This window comes from Symphalangus syndactylus, chromosome 11 (genome assembly GCF_028878055.3).
Source record: "Symphalangus syndactylus isolate Jambi chromosome 11, NHGRI_mSymSyn1-v2.1_pri, whole genome shotgun sequence".
NCBI lineage: Eukaryota > Metazoa > Chordata > Mammalia > Primates > Hylobatidae > Symphalangus > Symphalangus syndactylus.
Genome location: NC_072433.2, coordinates 78,407,008 through 78,432,264, shown reverse-complemented (window position 1 = coordinate 78,432,264; position 25,257 = coordinate 78,407,008). Strand labels below are relative to the sequence as shown.

General features: G+C 38.1%; 1 protein-coding gene across 6 annotated transcripts in view; it reads right to left on the bottom strand.

The window, feature by feature from the left end:
- ADGRV1 (adhesion G protein-coupled receptor V1) overlaps positions 1–25,257 on the bottom strand; it is a 598,696-nt gene that overhangs the window by 84,847 nt on the left and 488,592 nt on the right. For all 6 annotated transcript variants that reach the window (XM_055297968.2, XM_063612214.1, XM_063612213.1 and 3 more), the window contains one exon: positions 7,803–7,960. In XM_055297968.2, coding sequence (XP_055153943.1) covers positions 7,803–7,960 — 158 coding nt within the window. The remainder of the gene's footprint in view (positions 1–7,802; positions 7,961–25,257) is intronic.

The following is a 25,257-nucleotide window of genomic DNA, read 5'->3' as shown; positions in this document are numbered from 1 at the left end:
CCTACAATTTAACAGCTTTGTAAATGTGAAAATGTTTCTAAGCCTCTCATTTCCTTGATTTTCTTGTCTGACTAGAGAAAATCATACCTGCTTCATAGGCTTCACGTAAAAGTTGAGATAAAATGTTTGATAGCAAACTAATTGACTATAGTTAACAACATGTATTGTATATTTCAAAATAGCTAGAAGAGATAACTTGAAATGATCCCAGCACATTGAAATGATAAATATTCAAGGTGATGGACATCCCAAATACCCTGACATGATCATTACACATTCTATGTATATTACAAAATGTCACATGTACCCCATAAATATGTACAGATATTATGTACATATATATATACATATTAAATTGAGATAACATATGTGAAATTCTTAGGACAGTGCATGATGAATGGTGAATTTTAATGGGTGGCAGTGATGATGATGACAATAACCATGATGTGGACCACCAAGGCGCAAAGGGAGATGCACACCTGCACTTAACATGCAGTGCCAGCCTTTTACTCCTTCTCTCACCCCAGTCCCATATCCATGCTCTATGCCCTCTGTCCACCTAGAAAAAAGATGTCAATTAAACATAATAGTTTAGTACTGAAATAGCCTGAGTTGGGGATTACCTTTGTCCTCATCCATCTCCAATTGAAGCTGGTAAAAGGCAGTTCACTAAAGTAAGAAATCCAGGAAACCTGAGTTCTAGAAAGGCCCAGGTCTGCCACAAGTGGTCAGCCCCTTTTCCTTTTTGGCTACATGTGTAAATCAGTAAATCGGGTGTTTCAACAGAAATTTAAGCCTTCTCTCAAAAATGTGATTTTCCTTTTTACTTTTCTTGTTGATGTGTAAAGCCTTAGGAAACTCCTGATGTTATTGTTCTAGGAGTTTTTCATGAGCAATATCAAATCCTAAGTGTTTTCAAAAACAATAATGAAGAAAACAAACACTGAATGACTACACATCATCTTCCAGGCAGAGAGATTTCTGATATGAATCTTTGAGGACGGAGATCAAAAACCTAAGCAGAGAATGGGCATCCATATATATGTGTTTTTAATATGCAGGATTTCCCCCACCACTATTGGCAAAATGTGGGAAGAGTGAACTGTGCTTCACAAAGATTTTTTCAAGCTTGAGTGGGAGTGTCTGTTCACGGTCGAGTGAGAAGCTGGGGTTTTCCTTAGGCCCCAAGGCATTGTTTTCTTAAAATGTCATTTTCAGAAATGGAGCTTGGAGCAGACTGCAAACAGGCATCTAACTGCCAAGGACATGTGAAACCTGTAATGTTGGTCATTCTGGATCCTATTCAAGTACGTACTGTTACTGGGTAAGATCACTTTTACTTTACTTTAGCAGAAGCCTCAATTCTGCTTTAGGAAAAAAATCATATCATGTTTTTTCATTTTTATTTATAAATCCTGAAGGTTTCTGCAAGCAGTAACATTTAAAAGGACAATGACATACTTACAAGTTTGATGTGAGAATAATGAGGATATTGAAACGCCAGAATGTTTCAGCTACTGACTGCTTCATAATAAGCTAGCACCAAACTTAGTGACTTAAAATAATGTACTATTTCTCCCAATTCTGCAATCTGGGCTAGGCAGGTTTTCAAGTCTGTGTGGTGTCCATTGGGGATGGAACCTACAAGAAGCCTTCTTCACTCACATGTCCGTGTCTGGAATCGGAGCTGGTTTGCCTGACACAACTGGAGGCTGGCTGAGCCTGCCTTTGCACATGTCTGCTCCACATGGCCAGCTTGGGGTTTCTACCACTGTGGTGATCTCTGGGTAACTGAACTTAGATGGTGGCTGGCTTCCAAGAGGAAGGAATCTAAAACTGCCATTCATCTTAAAGTCTAGACCCAGTATGAAAAAGCATCACTTCCATCACATTACATTGGTCCAAGCAAGTCCAAAGACAGCCCAGATGTAAAAGGATGAGAAGTAGTCTCCATCCTTTGATGTGAGGAGTAGCACTTACATAAAAAGAGAAAAGTAACTGATGGCAGCCATCTTTGGAGACTGAAACACAGTTTATTTTATTTACCAGGAGCTCTTTCCTTTCTCTCTTTTTCCTTTGGATTTCATTTCCTTTACTCTATTTGAAATTTTAAAAATGACAAGAGTAAAAAAGGCACTCAACTTTAGGACGTAAGGGATGAGCATTTACAATATTCACTAAAAAAGTTTTCAATAATTTTTATAATAATAATAAAATATTGATTTATATTACTATTGTTGTTCACTCTAAGGTTGAAGAAATGGAAGCATTCATCCTCAAATAATGCTCCCATGTAAGAGATGTGGCCATTACAGTACTAGGAGATTCTAAATACCTCAGGTTCACATTACATGACTAGCTGGATCGAGCCACATTTCCATTTTTATATATCATATTGAAACCTATGTGTGGGATTTTTAGAAGAAGGGGATCTGCAATCATCTACTTCCTTTCTTGATTGAAAGGAATTTTCCTCTCCTGATCCATGAATCATTCCTCATATAAGAACTGGATCATGAATCAGAAAGGAGTCAGTAAATTCTAATGAGCCTAAAAAGAGAGACAAGCTTATCGCTGCCAGAGATCAAAACCAAGCCTGAAAATTACAGGCTTTGTTTAAAACGCTGTTTGAGATATTGAAATTTAGTTCAGGGACATACCTTTATCATAACTCATTCTCACTGCACATCCACTCACTGAAGGGAGGAGGAGGCAAGTGATTCTCATTAGGAGCCACTGACCTTCAACAATTTGGTTCATGACAGTCAATGGGCCACAAAAAGCCAAGTTGTCCTATCCCGGGCCATGCTCAGGGAGGTAAGGGGTTGATGGTGGGCATCTATAGCACTGAGTGTATTCCATTTATGAGGCACTTATTCTTTGTTCTCCCTGTTCCTTTGGGTTTCACTGAGTTTAGCTGAACTCTATTTGAAATTAAGGGATGTTGGGAAAAAAAGGTCACTCAAAATACACGGTGTAAGTGATAGTTACTTGTATTCATTATAACCAGTGAACAAATGTGATGCAAAGTTGCTTCTGTTGTCAGGCACATTTAATCCACAAAGAGTGATTAGCTTGGAGCTCAGATCTACAGAAATCATGCAAGATTTTGAGCCTAACAAAACGTCCTGCATCTATCTGCTTCTGGACCCCAGAAGATACCAGGTCTATGGTTTTGGCCTAGTCTACCAGTACATTTGGTGTTTCTGCTTGATTTCTGTTCTATAGAAATGCTCATGGCATTTTTAACATTCTTTTGTTATATGTTATTCTTTGGCTATTCTGTATATACAGTAAGGCAGAGGGCAAAACATGAATTTACAGTACCAACTTCACTGGATATTTTACAGGTCAGCACAAGAGAATTTTAGCAAAAAGATTCAGAGTGTCAAGTGCTCCGTGGTAAACAGAAGAAATACCTAATGTAAATGAAGAGTTGATGGGTGCAGCAAACCAACATGGCACATATATACCTATGTAACAAACCTGCACGTTGTGCACATGTATCCTAGAACTTAAAGTATAATTAAAAAAAAAGAATTATCTGGAAAAGAAAAAAAAAGAAATTTTGAATTTGAGTTAAGTGGATCATATTCAAGTAGAGATGGGTTGAATATAGCACATACTATAGTATGTTGAAAATAAAAACACAAAAGATCAGGTTGAGGGCAAAGCTGAACATGTAGTTTTGGGAATTATAGAGGTAAAACTTTAAAAAATATTTCTTATAAAAATAGTCCTAATAATAATAACTTTTGAGGAATATTTACAAACAGATCAGAGAATTAAATCATTTAATTTCTACTTTGATAATATTACAGTTTCTCTTCTTCTTAATGCTATCTTTAGCTTGGGTATCCATTTTTATAATTATATAATTTTGTGGTACATTGATGATTATTAATTTATTCATTTAATTAATAAATATTAATTATGCTCCTGCTATCCACTGAGCACTCTGCAAGGCCCTGGGAATACACAGATGAATATTAAATGGTTCCTGCCCTCAAGGAATTAATAATTTATTAAGGAAATCCACCAACCACACACACCAAAACAAGTGACCACTCCATTCTAAGGTAAGTGCTACAATGACTAAAGGGACAAGTACTTTAAAGGCATAGAGAAGGGAATGAGTAATTCTTATTTGGTGTGATTCTGTAAAGAGGCAATTCCTAAGGCTTCACAAAAGAGGGAGAATATTGAAAGTTTCTAGAATTTCTGTAAAGAAGGAAAGTGATGTCCAGGAGAATTAACTTGTGATTGTCAAGCACATCACTGTTGTTTAGATTCTGAAGTTATTTTGGAAAGCTTTGTAGAGCTAATAAAGAATATGGGAGGGTGATAAGCTCCTTGCATCTGTCTCTCACTCATCTACATTTTCCCATATCACTTATTGAGCACATGGGTTTTACCAACTAATAAGGAGGAGCTCAAAGTAAAGATTTCTTTACATGAGCAAAGATGGCAACATCAGGCAAATTTAGGAAAAAGTAAATAGATTGGCATGTCAGAATGCAGGATAATAGTAACTAACTTGGGAATGGAAAGATGGTACTGGGTCGGACTGTGGAAACTCTTGTAAGCTAAAGAGACTGGACTTTTTTTGGGGGCAATGAGAGAAACCTTGACTGAAATGCTGGAGAATGAGGAAATCCACTTCATATTTTTAAAATGTAGACATCTGAGATAATGAAATGGAGAAGAAAAAGAGTAGAACCAGAGATACTAATCAGAAAACTGCTGCACAAGTCCAAGTATAATGACTATTAGAATGAATTGCCATAGGAATAGGGGAATTAGAAATATTATACTTTTTTTATTTGTAACACAACAATAGGGTAATGCTTCTATTCACATTTTATTGCAAGAGAGGGTTCCCTCATTAAGATACAACTGTGCTAGAACTTTTGCCTTATATTCAATGCTTGAGGGCTATCTTTGTCTGATAATCAGGGTCCTGTTTTTTCTACTATATCAGTAATGAAGCATATTCAAGAGGTGCAGGGGTGATTTAGGCATTCAAAGAATTAACTCACTATGTTAAGCCCCTATGTTAGCATTATTGAAAACATGCAAACATTGGCACTTTTACATTATATATAAAACAACAAATCTTGTCACTTAGAGGAAAAAACAAACCACCATTCTCCCCCCAAAAGAATGTACATTTTAATAAGATGAATCCCAAGTTGATTAAAAGCATAGCTTCTGAAGTGGGACCTAATTAAACTAAAGAGCTCCTGCACAGCAAAATAAATTATCAACAGAGTAAACAGGCAACCTACAGAATGGGAGGAAATTTTTGCAAACTATGCATCTCACAATGGTCTAATATCCAGAATCTATGAGGAACCTAAACAAATTAACAAGCAAAAACCAAACAAGCCCATTAAAAAGTGGAGAAAATACATGAACAGACACTTCAAAAGAAGACATATGTGCCATGAAGAAGCCAACAAGCATATGAAAATGCCCAACATTGCTAATCATTAGAGAAATGCAAATCAAAACCACAATGAGATACCACTTCACACCAGTCAGAATGGCTATCATTAAAAAGTTAAAAAATAACAGATGCTGGCAAGGCTGTAGAGAAAAAGGGAATGCTTATACACTGCTGGTAGGAATGTAAATTAGTTCAGCCATTGTGAAATGCAGTTTGGCTATTTCTCAAAGAACTCAAAGCAGAATTACTACTCGACTCAGGAATCCCATTATTGGGTATGTACCCAAAGGAACAGAAATTGTTCTACCATGAAGACACATGCACACATATGTTAATCACAGCACTATTCACAATAGCAACGACATGAAATCAACCTAAATACCCATCAGTGGTAGACTGGATAAAGAAAATGTGGTACATATACACCATGGAATACTATGCAGTCATAAAAAACCGAGATCATCTCCTTTGCAGCAACACAGATGGAGCTGGAGGCTGTTATCCTAAGTGAACTAACAAAGGAACAGAAAACCAAATACCACATGTTCTCACTTATAATTGGGAGTAAATATTGAGTACATATAGACACAAAGACAGGAATAGGAGACACTGGGGCCTACCTGAGGGTAGAGGGAAAGAGGAGGGTGAGGACTGAAAAACTACCTATTGGATACTATGCTTATTACCTGGGTGGTGAAATAATCTGTACACCAAACCCCTATGAGGTGACATGAGATTTATCTACATAATAAACATGCACATGTACCTCTCAACCTAAAATAAATGTAAAAAGAAAGAAGTTACATTTTTTAAAAAGTAATTTAAAAAATAAAGAGTATTAAAACTGAAAAAACTAGTGTAGCTTCTAGATAAATTCTGTGTCCCACGAAAAAGTAGAATTTATACATTGAATAGTTTTTATTAAAGGAGTTAAGATTAATCATAACCTTAAACAATATTCCTTGGCTGGGCGTGGTGGCTCACGCCTGTAATCCTAGCACTTTGGGAGGCTAAAGCAGGTGGATCACCTGAGCTCAGGAGTTCAAGACCAGCCTGGGCAATGTGGTGAAACCCCGTCTCTACTGAAAATACAAAAGTTGGCCAGGCATGGTGGCACATGCATGTAGTCCCAGCTACTCACGTGGCTGAGGAAGGAGAATTGCTTGAATCTTACAGGCAGAGGCTGCTGTGAGCCAAGATCGTGCCACTGCACTCCAGGCTGGGTGACAGAGTGAGACCCTGTCTCAGAAAAAAAAGAAAATTCTTCCAACACAATGATTGCATGCTAAATGAGAAAGTATTAGAAAAGAGATGGCTAGATACTGCTATCCTACAAACTATCCCACAAAGTAATACAAACGAGTGTCTTTTCTTTATACTACAAGGAAAATTCTTTCACATATTAACTGATCAAGTTCAGGAACTAGAACTGCATTACATTAGAGTGACACCCTGTAGCTATTGAGCCCTTAATAATGTATTAGACACTATTCTAGAGACCTCATATATGCTACTTGCTTAAACTTTGACAAGCACTTAAAACGTGAAGAATTCCTCTAAGACTGTCATTCGACTTTAGACTTGTAAAACTTTAGAAAAAAGAAGACTTCTGTTCCTCATTGGCCCAAAAGGGATCCTCTACTCCCAGCTCTTAAGCTGCTCCCTAATATCCCAGTCACTCACATAACATTTTACAGAGCGTTTTCTGTATGTAGGTGTGTGGCTATTGCTTCTAGTTAAGAAAATTCTTGAGAGACTCTAATCTAAAAACAATAATAAAAAGAATCAGATCATAAAAACCTCTGTTAGGTATGATTCAAAGGGAAAAAATGAGCTGTAGTGAAAGCCAATTTCAACTAGAAAGACTTGCACTCTTAAGTAACCAGACATGTGTAGCCACTCATGTAGCTGTCTGATTACATGTTTTTAAACATCTGTCAGCACAACCAGAGCTATGCATGCACACTCATGAGCACTGTGGAGGTTTGTTAGACTGTGCAGAAGTCTCAGAATCAGAGAGAAATGAACAGATTTCACAGGTAGAACACAAGTTATTATTGCTTCACTTAATGAAAGCTTGGGAAGTGGCTCCCAAGGCTGTGACTCATTTACTTGGATATCAATATCTTAAGGACAAAATTGGAATGAGCAATAAAACCTACAGAGCCCTGAAGAAAGAGAGACATCAGAGGTACCAAGAAGCAGGAGAAACTGGAGAGCTATAGCTTAACTTGTGGCTTCAGAGCTGAAAGCTGAGCCGAACTTCCTTCTTTTTGATAAAAAAAATTCAGTGACATTTTCCCACCATTAAAGCGTTTCCATCTCCAAAGTACAAATATAGTTCCTTTCAAACCTGCAGCATTTGTCCTTCCTCTGAAGACATCATCATATGCTTTCCACTGTGGCTTCACCTGGTAGGCATGGATGAACACCACGAACACCACCACGAGGCACATCAAAGGAACAAGAGCTGCAGTGAACAAAGCAGCATAGACGTTTGGAATAAAACACCTGGAAGAGAAATGAGAAGAGGTAACTCAGACACTTTCAGTGCAAATATTTCTAAATGCAGAATGTATCACATCACTACTTTATACTAGCTCTTTGTATCTGGATGCTGGCAACATCACATTTTTGGTTTGCCAAACTGAAGTTTTGTTTGAGTACAACATCCGATTAAATCTAGCCCACTGCTTCACACAGTAGGTTCCCTGGAACATTCGCCTCGTGTCAAGTTCAGAAAACTTCAAGAAAGGTTATGGCCAAATAAATTCGAGAGATGCACACTATATACATCTCATAGAAGTTAAGGGTACATATCTGTTCATTTTAAAAAGGCCACAGAAAGTCATGGAGTCAAGAGATCTGGGCTCTGAAATCAGGCTATTAAATCCAGCACCACATCTTAAAAAAAAAGAGTCTCTTTAGATATATTTTTTAACTTCTCTGAACTGTCTCTCATCTTTAAAATAAGGATTATAGGTGGGGTGCAGTGGCTCATGCCTGTAATCCCAGCACTTTGGGAGGCCGAGGCAGGCAGATCCCCTGAGATCAGGAGTTCGAGACTAGCCTGGCCAACATGGTGAAACCCCATCTCTACTAAAAATACAAAAAAATTAGCTGAGTGTGGTGGCAGGTGCCTATAGTCCCAGCTACTTGGGAGGCTGAGGAGGGAGAATTGCTTGAACCCGGGAGGCGGAGTTTGCAATGATCCAAGATCATGCCACTGCACTCCAGCCCGGGTGACAGAGTGAGACTCCATCTCAAAAAAAATTAATAAAATAAAAATAAATAAATAAAATAAAGATTATAATAGTATCTGCAACAAAAGTTAGTTGTCAAGATTAACCGAAATAATTCACATAAAGCATTTAGTAAATGTTGTTTAACCCATCATTTCTAGACTTCAAAGAAAATTAAACCCTTCTCCTTTTTCACACACACATGCACACACAGATACACAGACATATGGTCATGCTACAGGACTAATGTGCCCTGGAACACACTTTGGGAATCACTGACCTAGTCATGCCCAGCTTATGTTTCAAATTAGTTGGTGGATTCCAGGGAGAGTACCAAGTTCCTTTCTATTTCCTTCCTCTATTTAACCTCAAAAGAAGAAGAATTCCTTCAGGATTTATGGCTATGGGGCTGATGACAAAGTCACTGTGTCCTATCAATAACTGATCATGTCTGCAGGGACCTCTCTTGACCTCTCTGGCCCCTCAGGGTAAAAGGTCACAGAGACCATTGTTGCTCCTGCATAGGAGGAGGCCAAGCCACCTGCTCTCTCCCCTCCACCCCGTCTCCCTTCTCTCCCTTTTTGCTATTTCCTTTCTTCCCTCTCTCTCCATTTGGAGTTTTCTTCCTGGGAGGAGTTTTCTTCCTAACAGAGGAAATAAAGGATGAGGGATCATATCACAATTAGGGAGCTAATAACAAAGCGTGAGTTTGCCTTGCTTTTCCAGCTCCAGCATCCTTTGGGAACCACAAGAGAGAAGGTATTGTTTAAAGGCAAATCTGAGGATTCCCAGGGCTCCACTCTTGTCATCTCCACAATCTTGTTTTTTGAATGACTGACAGTTTTCTTATTCCTAAACTATACATTTCTCCAAGAGCCATCTATTCTCTCTTGAAAATGAAGATAATTTTTCCATTTAGAAGCTATACTGCATAATTATATTTATTATTACCAGAGTTTAGATAGGACAGTGGGGTCCAAGGCAAACTTAGATTATTTATTTATTTTGGTAATAGTGAAATTATCAGCAAAATGGTTTTAGAGATATAACTAGAAATTTTTACTTATGGAACATAACATCCACTTGCACTTTACATAAAATCTTGCATGAAAATCTCAAAATGGAGGAATGTTAAACAGGTTCTCAATATCTAAAACTGCTTCTGAAGTATTCTTATAAGGGATATACCTCCAAGTTACAAGACTATACTTTTAATTACAAGAAACCTTAATAGTAAGAAGTGTCTCTTTTATTTTCCCCACTTTCTCTATTTTTCCAAAATATAATATCTACAAACCTAGATTATGATACAGCCATAAATACTAGACTTTGAAGACAACTCAGGGGGAAACACACATAGCCTGTTTAGAAGGAATCCAAAATATAAGTAACCAGGTAAACACTCATTCTTCTGATTTGGGAAAATAGTGCTTTAATTTTTTTTTTAATAACTTCAACCTTTATTTTAGATTCTGGGAGTCCATGTGCAAGTTTGTTACATGAGTATATTGCATGATGCTAAGGTTTGGGATATGAATGACCACATCACCCAGAGAGTGAACGAAATATCCAAGTTAGTTTTGTAATCCTTGCCCCCCTCCATCCCTTTCCCATCTATCAGTTTCCAGTGACTGTTGTTGCCATCTTTACATCCAAGAGTACCCAATGCTTAGCTTCCACTTATAAGTGAAAACATGTGGTATTTGTTTTTTTGTTCCTGTGTTAATTTGCCTAGAATAATGGCCTCCATCCATGCTGTTGCAAAGGACATGATTTCATTTTTTTGTGTGGCTACATTGTATTCTATGGTTTATATGTACATTTTCTTTATCCAACCCAGCACTGTTGGACACCTGGGTTGATTTCATGTCTTTGCTATTGTGAATAGTGCTGTGATGAACATACAAGTACATGTGTCTTTTTTGATAGAACGATTTATTTTCATTTGGATACATATCCAGTAATGGGATTGCTGGGACAAATAGTTATGTTCTAAGTTCGTTGAGAAATCTCCAAACTGCTTTTGATAGGGTCTGAAGTAATTTATGTTCACACCAATAGTGTACACGCATTCACATTTCTCCACCACCTTGCCAATATCTGTTGTTTTTTGGCTTTTTAATAATGACCATTCTGACAGGTGTGAAATGGTGTTTCATTGTGGTTTTGATTTGCATTTCCCTGATGATTGATGATGTAGAGCATTTTATCATGTTTGTTGGCTGCTTGGAATTCTTCTTTTGAGAAGTATCTGTTCATGTTTTTTGTCTACATTTTGGTGGAGTTATTTGTTTTTTGCTTGTTCAATTGTATATGTTCCTCATACATTCTGTATATTAGACCTTTGTCAGATGTATGGCTTGTGAATATTTTCTCCCATTTTGAAAGTTGTCTGTTTACTCTATTGATACTTTGTCAATTTTTGTTTATGTTGCAATTGCTTTTGGGGTCATAGTCATGAAATCTCCATGGACATTGTTCCAGGGCCTATGTCCAGGATGGTATTTCCTAGGTTTTCTTTGGGGAGTTTTATAGTTTTAGGTTATACAGTTAAGTCTTTAATCCATCCTGAGTTAATTTTTGTATGTGGTGTAAGGAAGGGGTCCAATTTCAATCTTTTCCATATGGCTAGCCAGTTATCCCAGCACCATTTATTGAATAGAGAGTCCTTTCCCTGTCATTTGTTCTTGTCAGCTTTGCAGAAGATCAGATGTTTGTAGGTGTGTAGCCTTATTTTTCTGTTTTCTAACTTATTCTATTGGTCTATGTGTCTGTTTTTGTATCAGTACCATGCTGTTTTGGTTACTATAGCCTTTTAGTATATTTTAAAGCCAGGTAATGTGATGTCTCTGGCTTTGTTCTTTTTGCTTAGGATTTCTTTGGCTATTCAGGCTATATTTTTTTGTTTCATATGAATTTTAGAATAGCTTTTTTTCTAATTCTATGAAAAATGATGTTGGTAGTTTGATAGGAATACCACTGAATCTGTAGATTGCTTTGGGTAGTATGGCCATTTGAACAATATTGATTTTTCTAATCCACAAGCTGGAATGCTTTTCCATTTGTTTGTGTCATGTATTATTTCTTTCAGCAGTGTTTTGTCAGTTCTCCTTGTAGAGATGTTTCTTGTCCTTGGCCAGAGGTATTCCTAGGTATTTTTGTGTGTGGGTGAGTGCCTCAATTTTATATTAAAAAGAAATATATTATTAAAGGCCTAACTCAGATACTAGTTCTTTTTTTTTTGAGATGGAGTCTCGCTCTGTCACCCAGGCTCGAGTGCAGTGGTGCGATCTCGGCTCACTGCAAGTTCCGCCTCCTGGGTTCATACCATTCTCCGGTCTCAGCCTCCCAAGTAGCTGGGACTAAAGATGCCCACCACCACGCCCGGCTGATTTTTTTGTTTTTTGTTTTTTTTAAAGTAGAGACAGGGTTTCACCATGTTAGCCAGGATGGTCTTGATCTCCTGACATTGTGATCCACCTGCCCTGGCCTCCCAAAGTGCTGGGATTATAGGCATGAGCCACTGCACCCGGCCACTCAGATACTATTTCTAATTAACATAACCTGCTTATTGTATTTCTCATGTAAACAAGGCATATTTCAAGAGATATTTCTACACATATTCTGTATCTGCAAAGGGATATAAAAATGATAAATTTCTTGGCTTTTAGAATTTAATTTTGATGGCATGAAGCCTGAACCATTACCTGAACACTCATCTGTATGCAATAAGACCTGATTCTTCCACATGAAGGGCACATGATTAAATAAAATGGGCAAATATTAATGGTCTTAATATTGAACATACTCCTGCACTAAAAATAGTGGTCATGTTCGTTACTCATTCTTATGTATATTGGCTTCAAATGGTCACTTATTTTTTTCATGTGAATTATGAATTCCATTGACAGCAAGTAGCCTAAAGATGCTTTTACAAATTCAGATACTGATGAAGAATCATACGTAGGTTTCACTGCCTTATTTGTGTCTTGAAAAATGTCATCACAATTCAATTTGGGACAGCAAAATAGGGAAAATTACTGACTCAATTATTGAGTTACTCTAGGAATATAAAGATTTTGTACAGAGTGCTATAACAGCAGACTTTAAAAGGTGACTGCCAGCTGATGACACATCATTTTGACTAAAAAATTAAACAAGCAACGTGAACCTTTGGGAGGTTGGAAGTAACCAGACATAGCCACTGCTCCACTCAGGAAGAGAAGGCAACTCTCTAAGCGCTAATGATCTTAAAAATCTCCTTTGTGGCCAGGCGCGGTGGCTCATGCCTGTAATCCCAGCACTTTGGGAGGCCGAGGTGGGCAGATCACCTGAGGTTGGGAGTTCAAGACCAGCCTGACCAACATGGAGAAACCCCTTCTCTACTAAAAGCACAAAATTAGCTGGGTGTGGTGGCGCATGCTTGTAATCCCAGCTACTCAGAAGGCTGAGGCAGGAGAATCACATGAACCCAGAAGGCGGAGGTTGTGGTGAGCTGAGATCGTGCCATTGTACTCCAGCCTGGGCAACAAGAGTGAGACTCCGTCTCCAAAAAAAAAAAAAAATCTCCTTTGCAATTCTCTCTGTTTATAGGATGACTTGACATTGATGGCTCATCCTTTCAGAAAAGGGGCAGGAAAACGACCCAATCCTGAAGCCATCCCCTTTTCTCCTTTTTTCAGAGCTCCGCAAGTCATGACTTCTCAGAAGTACTAGGCCCCTGAGAGTACCTACTCCATGTTCATCCTCCACTTGGTCAATGTCGGGCCAGAATGTTAAGGAGGAGGGCTTGCTCCCACAGCATGCCTGTTCTCGTTGGCAGCTCCTCTTGCCTTCTTCTCTACCTACAGCATTGCAGAACTGCAGGGCCCATCCCCTTGCTCACTGCTGTCCAGCCAGGACTCCATCCCAGTCTCCTTCAAACAAAAACTGCCTGCCTTGTGTACTACCTCTTAGGGATCAGGGAGTCAGACACTGTTGTGAAACACTTAACATTTGCAAAGGAGGCAGGGATACCAGGGTAACCCATGGTGCAGATAACAAATGGGCTCCCACTCCCTGATTGTCCATGGAGAGGAGCTGGGACCAACTATGATTCCACATCCCCAAATTATGTCCCATACACTTAACACCTTCTTGTTTTAAATTATCTTTTAACTCTTCTTTTAAAGCTGATAGGTATTATTCTGATTTTCTGAGCAATACTGTCTGAATAAAATTTCTACTGGTGTATAATAAAATTTCTCCCAAATACTTAAAAATGTTCAAGATAAATGAACTATATTCTACCTTTGAGAGAAAAAAAAAAGTAGCCTCGCCAACCAGAATTTCCTCCAGTCCACCCAAATTAGAGGTACAGTACATTCAGGTAGTTAGTTTGAGGATTAGAGCACATAAAGTGATGAGGGGTGTTAGGAAACTGTGAATGTCATGTTAGAATAGCTTTTGAAATAAGGCTGGGAATGAATTCTTGGAAAAACTGAATGTAACATAAGAAATAAGCAGACAGAAGGCAATGCCCACACCAGGGCTGTGGAAGTAGCTGATTAACGTGCAGCTATTGCTTGAAGAACACATCTGGCAGATATGAGAAGAGAAAATGAGACAAAGGCCATGTAGATTTGCTTCCTTAAAAAGGTGAGGAGAATGTGTTCTCTGTAATTACAGCTCAACCAGCTTCAAAGAACTTCAGGAATCTCTCTCTCTTTGGGTGTTGAATAGTCTTTTGGGGTCTTACGACCACCTAACTTTTACTGTTCCTTTTTAAACTTTTATGGATAGATTTTCTTATTAGAACCTACAGACAATTCTAATTCACTTCAAAGTCTTGTCAGGACTTCATCCTTTTCTCTATATTTAGCCAGATGAAACAAGTAGATGCTGTTTCATTACCTTCAGTTTTTCCTCTTCTGAGTCTACCCTCGGCGCATTCACAATGCTTTAACTCACTTTCTAATTTAGTAAGATTATTACCTCTCCTCGGTAATGCTTTATGCTTACTGAAATGTTTTCACTTGCGTTACCCAACTTGATTTAAAAACATTTTATGTGGGCGGCATGGAGTATTTCAACTTCTTTATTCCTGTCTGAAATATTCAAGGAACTCAGAGGCAGAGGGGTCTAGGAGAGACATGAACTCCGCTTACAACCACTGAAAATACTGGAATGGATGCTGGCAACTCCCTGTGCATGAGATTGTGATTTGAGTCCATTTACATTATATTTTAAAGAACAAGTTGACCCTGGCAAACTGGAAAATCTGAAGAAATCCAGGCAGCTGGACAGCCAGGTTATATCTGGGTTACATAGGTAATGAAAAGGACCCAGGTAGTGAAAGGACAATAAATGTTTCCAAGGTCTTCTTTGTGAGTACTTCTAAGACAAGGATAATCGTCATGATTCACAGGCTCATGTGCCAGCCTCCCTCAGAGGTCTCCTGAGTATTTCTTCAATGATAGCCTCTACATTAAAAGATACATTTGTCACTTCAACTAACTTTTTCTTCTCTACATGGAAATTCATAGTGATGACCTACTTTATCTGGGGAGTATGTGGGATGGTCTAGCAATCAAGAATTGTTCAACATTTATCACAAACTGGTTTCTAATTTATATAAAGAGTACAGTATATCTGCTTATTGGTTTTATTAGTTGAAGAATACAGATGTTATTAACTCCATAGATACTTATCCTTTATAAAGTCTAAGACACTATTTATGATTTCAATATTCCTTTCCTTGTATACTCAATTTACGTTCTTTCCAAAGATAATGCTCTTATTTAACATACATTTTTATTCACCTGTGAATTTATGCATGCATGCATTGTGTGTATATGTATGTATTTCCTGGTCAATCCAAAATGGCTGGAAAGGCTTAGAAAAACACTTTAAGCACATTAATTTTTTTAAAGGAATAAATTTATGAAAACATCAGAGAAAAGGAGAAATACAGCTTGGGTTTAAACAGTTGTAAGGCAGGAAAATATATTCCTCTTTCTGTCTTTCTGTTGTAGAGCATACGGCAGTTTTCATATCCAGGGGAATCAACCAAATTCTAAAATGCATTTTTGTTTAAGTTTATACTTTGAACAACATTAAGATTAAACTATAGATAATCTCTACAAAGTGAAATGGAACATTAAGAAAGCAAATGGACTTAGAGAGAGAGAGGGGAACAGTTTTTCCTAAACTGGATAATTAAGACTAATTAAGTATTACTACTACCACTACTACTACTGCTAGCAATCATTTACTGTGTGCAGGGTATGAAACCCAATCCTCACATGCATTATCCCACTGAAACATAACTAGAACCCATTATTGTTATGTATATATGGGGAAAATAACACCTAAATTATAAAACATCAAATTGCTAGGACCATAAACAGGTTCACTGGCCTTCACTGTACCTCTACAATTTGACAATTATTTCCACAATTCCAGTATAGACATATTCAAGTTAGTGGTAAATATGCCACTGTTCTTTCGAGGACAGGTACTGTAACATTTTCTTTATATTTCTCCCAGAGCTTCGCACAATCAGATCCTTAAGAAATGCTTATCGATTTAACTGGTTCTTGGCAGTTTTTGAAAACCTCTCACTTAAAAATATGGCATAGAAAATCCTGTATTTCAAGTGTCCTCAGCTCAATCATAATCCAATCAACATTTAAATATCAATCACATACCAGCTACAGTGCTGGGCATGGAAGGGCATATAAAGATGCCTAAGGCATGGTCCCTCCTATCAGGGAGAATATATTTACAATAAATGCACAGCACTTCTGAATCTAGTCTTCCACTGGAAGTTGTGTTGTTCTTCCATCAGCATCACCACCAACACCACCACCACCAGTTCCCCCATGGAGCTCCTGAATCTCATCTGCAGTTTCACAAGTTCCCCAGGTGTTTCTTATGCTTATTAATCCTGTTTAGAAAAAAAAGTGCACCTCACTGCCAGCCTCATTTAATTTTACATAAACATGTTCTTTGAGGCTGAAGCAAATTTGACTGATTTTCAATGTGAAAAGAAAACACAAAAACTGTTCTTGGAGTTATTTCTAAACAGAACTAACATCAGAATCGTCTGAATCATCAGAATCTTCTATTTTGGAAAAATCTGATTCATCAAATGAATCTTCCGCCAACAACTGTTCCAAAATGATGTTAACATCATGCGTAGGAATGCTACATTTTCTAGGATTTGACAATTTAAATGATAGAGAATTACTATATATTGTAAATGGAAATACCACTACTAAAAATAGAATGCTATAAATAGAATTATGTCTTTTGTTTCCAAAATCCCTATATTAGACAGATATGAAAATAATAAAAGCAAGGTATTTCGTGGCAAAGTTATCTTGGGGTAAATGCTGTAGCCACAAGCGCCACTGCTGGGCATTCTCGGAGCAAACAGGAAAAGGGTTTAAAGTTTGAGAAAAACAGCTGGTACAGTGGCTCATGCCTGTAATCTCAGCACTTTGAGAGGCCAAGGTGGGCAGATCGCTTGAGCTCAGGAGTTCAAGACCAACCTGAGCAACATGGAGAAACCCCATCTCTACAAAAAATACAAATATTAGCCGGGTGTGGTGGCACCATGCCTGTGTTCCCAGTTTCTTGGAGGGTGAAGAGGGAGGACCACTTGGTCCCAGGAGGTGGAGGTTGCAGTGAGCCAAGATCGTGCCACTGCACTCCAGCCTGGGTAACAGAGTGAAACTCTGTCTCAAAAAAAAAAAAAAAAAAAAAGTTTGAGAAACACTCTTCTAGCACGCTCTTTAGACATAAAGTAGCTTAACCTAATTAACTAGTTAATCTTTACATCTCTTTGGTAGGGAGCCAAGGGGCTATGGAACTCCAAAAAGAATCAGACAGAGATTTCACAGCACATGGTGGTCTGAAGAACCAGCGAGAAAGAAAAACAGCTGAAAGCAAAAGGGACAGAAAAGCAGAGATCTGTGATATTTAGAAGCCTGGGCTTTTCAGATGCAATGTTTAGAAGCAATCTGAATGTTGCAGAAAAGGAGAGCTAGCATTAAAGTGACAGAGGATACCGCAGATCTGCAGACTGGCAGAACGAGATGGGAAGGAAAGTACTGGGGTGCAGTGGGTGTGCTAGGACGTTAATATTCAGTTCTGCTGCATCTAAACAGCTGTTGAAGGAATAAGGTTTCTGTGTGAGTGCAACAGACATATTCCACAGTGACCTGCGCTGCTCAAAGTTTCTGGAAAGGGGGATCCCTGTGCTACATCCTCCATTACCACTCCCACAGCCACAGATGACTAGTTCTGAGATGAACACCTGCCTCAGAGACAACCATTCTTGCTTGCCCTTGACTTATAATTTGGTGACTCTGCTCTAAAAGCTGAGCTGAGCCAATCTGTCTTTTGCTCTTGAGAATTTGACAGGGAGAGTTGCACATTATTGGTGGGCACTAGAGCTGATGTTAGGGCAAATGGCCATATTGGAGCAAATAAACAAATCTTCAGAAGAAATGAATAGAGAAACGGGAAGAGGAAGCAAGAGAGAAGGGGAGAGAAGAAGAGGGTTCAGATGCAAGTAACAACACATAAGTGAGAGACTCTGTGGTCCCTAAAAGAAGAACAATGTGGCTCGCTAGTTCTGGCATGCTAGTTCTAGGTCTCCTGAGGTCCACCTGTGCCGCTTTTGAATATCCACGGGAATGCCTGTGGTATACTGCTATACCCCCACCCCCCTTCAACTTGAAATAACTTTTGTGGATTTACATGCAACTACAATGACCATAGTTAAAACATAGCTAGTGAGCAAGTGATAGAGAGAAAAAGGGAGTGAACACACAACTGTTCTTTAAACAACATTGCTCTTGAAGATGCACAGGATCACTATCATGTCTACCTGTTTTAGAGCACACTCTTCACCACGGTGAGAATTGCTAACTAACTCTACATATTGACAAATACCTCAGACAATGCCAAAGGACCAAGGAACAAGAATTGGGCTCATTTTTAAGTACTTAAAATGTACTCATATGCTTATATTGCTTGAAAAGATTGAGGAAAGGAAAATGGACATATTATGGCAATATTATTTCATCTAATTCGAAAGGAGCAGATATTTGATTTCATTTGATATTAAACTAAGATTTTGAAGTAGTCAGATATACTGGCTACATTAAAATACCACCTTATATTGTAAATAATTAGCTCTTGGTGAATAAGGAAGAGCTGCCCACATCCCTGGCTCATTAAGGAGTTAAATATATTTACATATAATTCCAAAAGTGAATAATGGACTCCAAGTATTAGTAGGTTAAAGATAGTTGATGAAAAACAGTCTTTTCCCAAGAAACTCAAGGCTGGGCAGCCTGTTCCCTAAGCAACTTGATAAAACTGCTGAAATAAATCCATTGGACACTGCTTGCCAACTTCATTCCAGGTAGGTTCCAGTGAATCAAGCCCCATCAGCATTTCATCAGAATAAGGTCAGGCTGACTTGTTATTTTTTGTATGTATGAATGCTCTATGTTCTCTCATAAAACAAAATTGTTTGGTACTGGAAAATGTCATTGTCCTAGAGTATTCAAGGTGTCCTGTTCTTACCTCTTGCTCCAAAAAGAGGGCAAAAGGTGCCTGGAAAGAAAAGGCTGGTTACCTAATGATTTTCTAGAAAAGGGAGAGTTTCTAGTCTTTCAGAGCCTGCATTCTGGATGGGTCTATGCCCAAGGAGTGTCACTCTTGGCCACTATTGAGGTTGTAGATGTCTGATTGGCAAAAAAAATCCTCACAGCAATGGTTTGATTCCTCAAAAGGGCAAAAATCATTTTGTAGAAGGATAATTCAACTTTTAATTATTCACCACATTTCAGAGAACAGTAGCCACATTACATTGACCTGGAAATTAGCCCCATATGTGGCTTTATGTGATAGTTACAAATGCTCCAAGAAAAAACTTCTAGAGCATTCCCTGCAGGGGTGAACATTCAGTCACACCCATATTTGCCATCTTTAGTCACATTAACATTTGCAGCACATTGCAATAACTGGTGATCCTAAATAACTTAAAATCATTAAGAAATCATCGGTTAAAGTTAGTCACACTCTGTTTAAAATACACTATACATTTCTTTGCACTATTATTAAAATTTTAATCATAAAATTCTGGAAATAGTAAGGTAACTTTCAATTATTAAGAAAACAGTGGCCAGGTGTGGTGGCTCATGCTTGTAACCTCAGCACTTTGGGAGGCTCAGGTTGGGGGATTTCTTGAGGCTAGGAGTTTGAAACTAGCCTTGGCAACATGGTGAAACCTTGTCTCTATTAAAAAAAAATATATATATATATATATATAAAATTACCAGGCATGGTGGAGTGTGCCTGTAGTTCCAGCTACTTGGGAGGCTGAGGTGGGAGGATGGCTGGAGCCATGATCATGCCACTGCACTCCAGCCTGGGCAACAGAGTGTCTCAAAAAACCAAACAAACAAACAAGCAAAAGAACCAAAACTGCTGCCTTGCCCCCCAGCAACAAACAAACAACAAGAAAACAGTGACAGTGTGAGTAGATGAGGTTATATGTCCATCATTTTAAAGTTATTATCTTAAGTTGTAGATTAGTTATGTCTCAAATCCAATACTCAGCTCTGTCGCAGAGCCCATTTCAATCCTGGTATCCTAATTTTTTAATTGAATAAATATGTAAGGACGTTGGTGTTTGCTGTGTAATGGGTTAGTACATAAAAATGTACTAAGATATCTAAACCCTAAACATGCTCATATTGGATTGTTGCTAGTCTATGATGTTACTATTAATTAGTATTTATTTATCATTTTTATGTGTCCTGCAATGTTACAGTTAAAACTGGAAACTTAAGAAATGTAAAAGGCCAATATGCAAGGAATATTTGATAATGTTAAAAAAGAAATATGGGCCAAAAATCTGGAGAAAACTTGAGATACAGGTCATGAATTAATTTCAGAAGAGGAAAGTAAAACTAAAAGTAAAGGAAATACAGGCTAAAATTTTATCCACTTCATGGGGAATTCCCAATATTGAGGGGGAAATGACACATTTCACTTTCCCTGAAGCTTTGAAGTGGTAAGAATTAGATCATATGTATGTAGAGGCAACATTTTAAAAGTCCCAATTTGAACTGCCCTAAACTAGACACATGTCTAATGAGCTAGATAGACAGATGTCAAGAGAGCTCCTTTATGACTTTTGTAAAGAAGCTTCTCAAAAGAAAATGATCTTGCTGTTGAGGGTATAATGTAGGGGGAAAGACAGAGTGAGGAGAAGCCTTTTACTGATGGGTTAGAATAATTCTGCTTGCAAAAAAAATACTGGTAATAATGAAGGTTGTGAGGCCAGATATTTGAGGGATCCCAGGTACACCTCTTATTGACTTTGCAACTATGTAGCTTCTCCACATACTCAGTATGTAGCTTCTCCATACCTCAGTTTTCCAAAAAATAAAATGGGGAAAACAATGGCATCTACCTTACAAGAGTGCAGTGAGAACCAAATGAGTGAATACATGTAAAGGTCTTGGATCAGAGGCTGGCATGCCGTAGGTACTCAATAAAAGATAACCATGATCACTGTCATCTATTGCTAAGCCCAAATCCTCTTATGTATACAGTACACAAGATTTAATTTGCATTAAAAAAGAGAAGATACCAAATAGTAGACAGGAAAGTGTGAACATTCATCACATTTCTTTATGTGTCAGAGAAAAGTGCTGTGCAGTATGAGTTCAGTGAAAGAAAACAGTCTCTCAGTTGGGGTAGTCAGGGTAGACTTTGTGGAAGAGGGAGGTGAAACCAGCTCTTTCTCTCTTGAGTTCTTTACCGATCATCAGGTGTTTAAGGTGACTCAGTCATGCAATTATGATTGTCTGCCTGTGTCCACAGCACATCCGCATGAGGGGAAGGAGGAAAACTTTCCCTTTGCTGCTTTTCCTCATGACTCATGTGTGTTTCTGCAAAATCAGTGTTGAAACTTGGTCCAATTTGAAAAGTCAAGGTAATTATGGGTCATTCAAAAAGAGGCATGTAACACTCAAGGAAGCCCAACATGACACCATCACACCACCAATGACTGACAAACCAGTCTGGCCAGTGGTGTTAGCAGCAGTAAATTGACTGTTGGTTCAGGGGCTTTTCTAGGGATTTAAACTCAGGGTTTCTTATCTTCCATACTCCTGTCCCACTCCCACAAAGCTTCCAAAAAGAGGGCAAAAGGTGCCAAAAAAAAGGTCAATTACCTAATGATTTTATGGAAGAGGGAAGGTTTCTAGCCTTTCAAAGCCTGCATTCTGGATGGGGTGACTGCTGGAAGATCTCAGTGTTGACTGTTGGAATGCAGGCCACTATTAATATCCCTGTCATTCTGAGCTGCCCATTAGAAAGATAACAGCACTTCCTTCTTTAAGAAATAAGTTCCTTCATAGAATCTTAGCACTAGAAGGGATAGTAGAGGTCATGCCACCCTCCCTCCAGCATGATGGGTAAAGAAACCAAGTGCAAGGACTTCTGAGGTTTGCCCAGCACCTGACTGTTTAAACTCCTGGTCAGTGCTATAAGGAGGCTCCTCAGCATAAGTGAGACTCCATGGAAAAATAACCTAAAATGTTTTCAGGGACCATATTCTGCTAATAATCTAAAATCCCTTGTTAAGCAAATGTCTCAAACATTTTATTCTTTGCATATGCATTCCCAGGCGTTAGGGGACTATTGAATAAATCAAGTGTTTAGTGAACATCACACTAAACATGCTCATTCCTAAGTATAATACTCACTAGTAATACCTGGGCAGCACAGACACACGTATTCTTCCATAAAACAGTTTTCAAAGACACCACACATCAACATTTTTGCATAATACAAAAATTCATGTAAAATAATACAACTAATTCTGTTAGAGGGAGACAGAGCAAAGCTAGGAGGAAAGAGCAATGAACCCAAACCAACATTCTGTCACTCACAATCCCCTCTCCCACCAAGGCCCTTTCCCCATCCAAAAAAAATTGGCTTCAGTTGAAAAATATTTTATCATAAGGAATTTATTTTTGTCAACAGGATGTTCCTGTTATTTTTAAGCCTTGTAGTTTCAACAACAGGATTTCACGGCAGTGAAATAAAATAGGAACATCAGAGTAATTTGAATTTCTGAGCCTACTCATGCTTGTATAAGAAAAGTCCAAATAGTCTAAAACTGGCTTTAAACAATGTAAGGCTGTCTTCTTATGAACTTTGTAAATTTCTTCTCATTAAAAAAATGATGATCTAATGGACAGTAAATATTTTTGACTGATATTCTTAAGTTTTTAACTGTAGCCAAACTTCTTAATTGTGGAGCTGGGCCAGCTAATATCTTCAAACACTTCCCTTTATGATGGTACAATAGTTTACTTGTTCTTTTCTTTATTTTTTTTTCTTTCTTCAAATAAATGTTGCATATGCTACAAAATGGAAATAATTTAAAAACACACTGAAAATTCAAAAGTGTGATATGCATCCCATTGGGGAAGGTATCATGTACTTTTAAACAATACAATTTTCCTAAAGGTCAGGGCTGCTCTTCCTTACTCATGTAGTGGCCTATTACCTAGGTGTGTGGAGAGGAGTCAGGAGAAAATATTAGGTTGGTACAAAAGGAATTTCCATTGTTGGAATTTGCCACTTGATAATGGAATACATTCTTAAATAAATGTGGTTATATTATACATCATTTTAGTGGGCATTTCTCAATTTATGTTTTTTTTGCTAATGACTTATTACTCGCTGTTTGTTTTATGTTTATTTTAGACTATGGAGATTATGTTAGACAAAAAGCAAATTCGAGTGATTTTCTTATCCTAGTTCAAAACGTCTCGTAAAGCAGTGGAGACAACTTGCAACATCAATAATGCATTTTGGCCCAGGAGTGGCTAACATATGTACAGAGCAGCGGTGGTTCAAGAAGTTTTGCAAAGGAGACGAGAGCCTTGAAGATAGGAAGCCTAGTGGGTGGCCATCGGAAGTTGACAATGACCAATTGAGAGCAATCATCAAAGCTGATCCTCTTACAACAACACAAGAAGTTGCCAAAGAACCCAGTGACGACCATTCTACTGTCATTGGGCATTTGAAGCAAATTGGAAAGGTGAAAAAGCTGGATAAGTGGGTGCCTCATGAGCTGACTGAAAGAAAATTCAAAAAAAAATTGTCGTTTTGAAGTGTCATCTTCTCATATTCTATGCAACAACAATGAACCATTTCTCAATCGGATTGTGATGTGCGATGAACAGTGGATTTTATAGGACAGCTGGTGATGACCAGTTCAGTGGTTGGACTGAGCTCCAAAGCACTTCCCAAAGCCAAACTTCCACCAAAAAAAAGGTCATGGTCACTGTTTGGTGGTTTGCTGCTGGTCTGATCCACTACAGCTTTCTGAATCCTGGCAAAACCATTACCTCTGAGAAGTATGCTCAGCAAATCGATGAGATGCACTGAAAACTGCAACGCTACAGCTGGCATTGGGCAACAGAAAGGGCCCAATTCTTCTCCATGACAACACCCAACCGCAGGTCACACAACCAACGCTTCAAAAGTTGAATGAATTGGGCTCCGAAGTTTTGCCTCATCTGCCATATTCACCTAACCTCTTGCCAACCGACTACCACTTCTTCACGCATCTCGACAACTTTTTGCAGGGAAAATGCTTCCACAACCAGCAGGATGCAGAAAATGCTTTCCAACAGTTCATCATATCCTGAAGCACAGATTTTTACACTACAGTAGGAAACAAACTTATTTCTTGTTGGCAAAAATGTGTTGATTGTAATGGATTCTATTTTGATTAATAAAGATGTGTTTGGGCCTAGTTATAAAATGATTTAAAATTCATACTTTTGTACCAACCTCTAAATTAAAGACTTGCTTAAAGATTCTGTTGCCTGTTGTCACCCAGAACACAGACTAATCTCACTGGGTTGGATTATGTGTGGAAATACACCAAAACTCACCACTGTCTGGGTCATTCTGAATTGAAGAAAAGAAGAACATGATAATTTCACAAAACAGTGAGAAAGTGAAGTGCTTACCGATGTGAACTCTGAATCAGATAGCCCTGGCTTTGAGCACTGGCACTGCTTTTTAATAGCTTTGTGGCTATGGGTGAAAGAAATTACCTCTCTGAGCCTCATTAGCCTTATTTGTAAAATATAAATCAAATCTACTTTTTTCCCCCATAAATTTGTTGTGAGGGATAAATGAGGTAATCAAAGTGCTTAGCATATACCTAGCATGTGGTAAGGACTCGGTAAAGGACAGCCATTATTATCATTAACTTTAGTATGCAAATTGGTTTAATTTCTTTGCTGTAACACTGTAATGTCTACTCATGTATAGAAATCATATATGACACTTAACTGTATTCATATTTCATTTTACATGCTACTCAAATGTTTGGTTAATATTTTTTTTTTTTTTTTTTTTTTGCAACAGCAAGCTTATCAGAGGTCTTAATCCACCAAGTTGCCATCACCTCTAATCCAGTGTCTAATACCATTTCTCAGAAGAGCAAACATTTCCTTTAAAGCACTC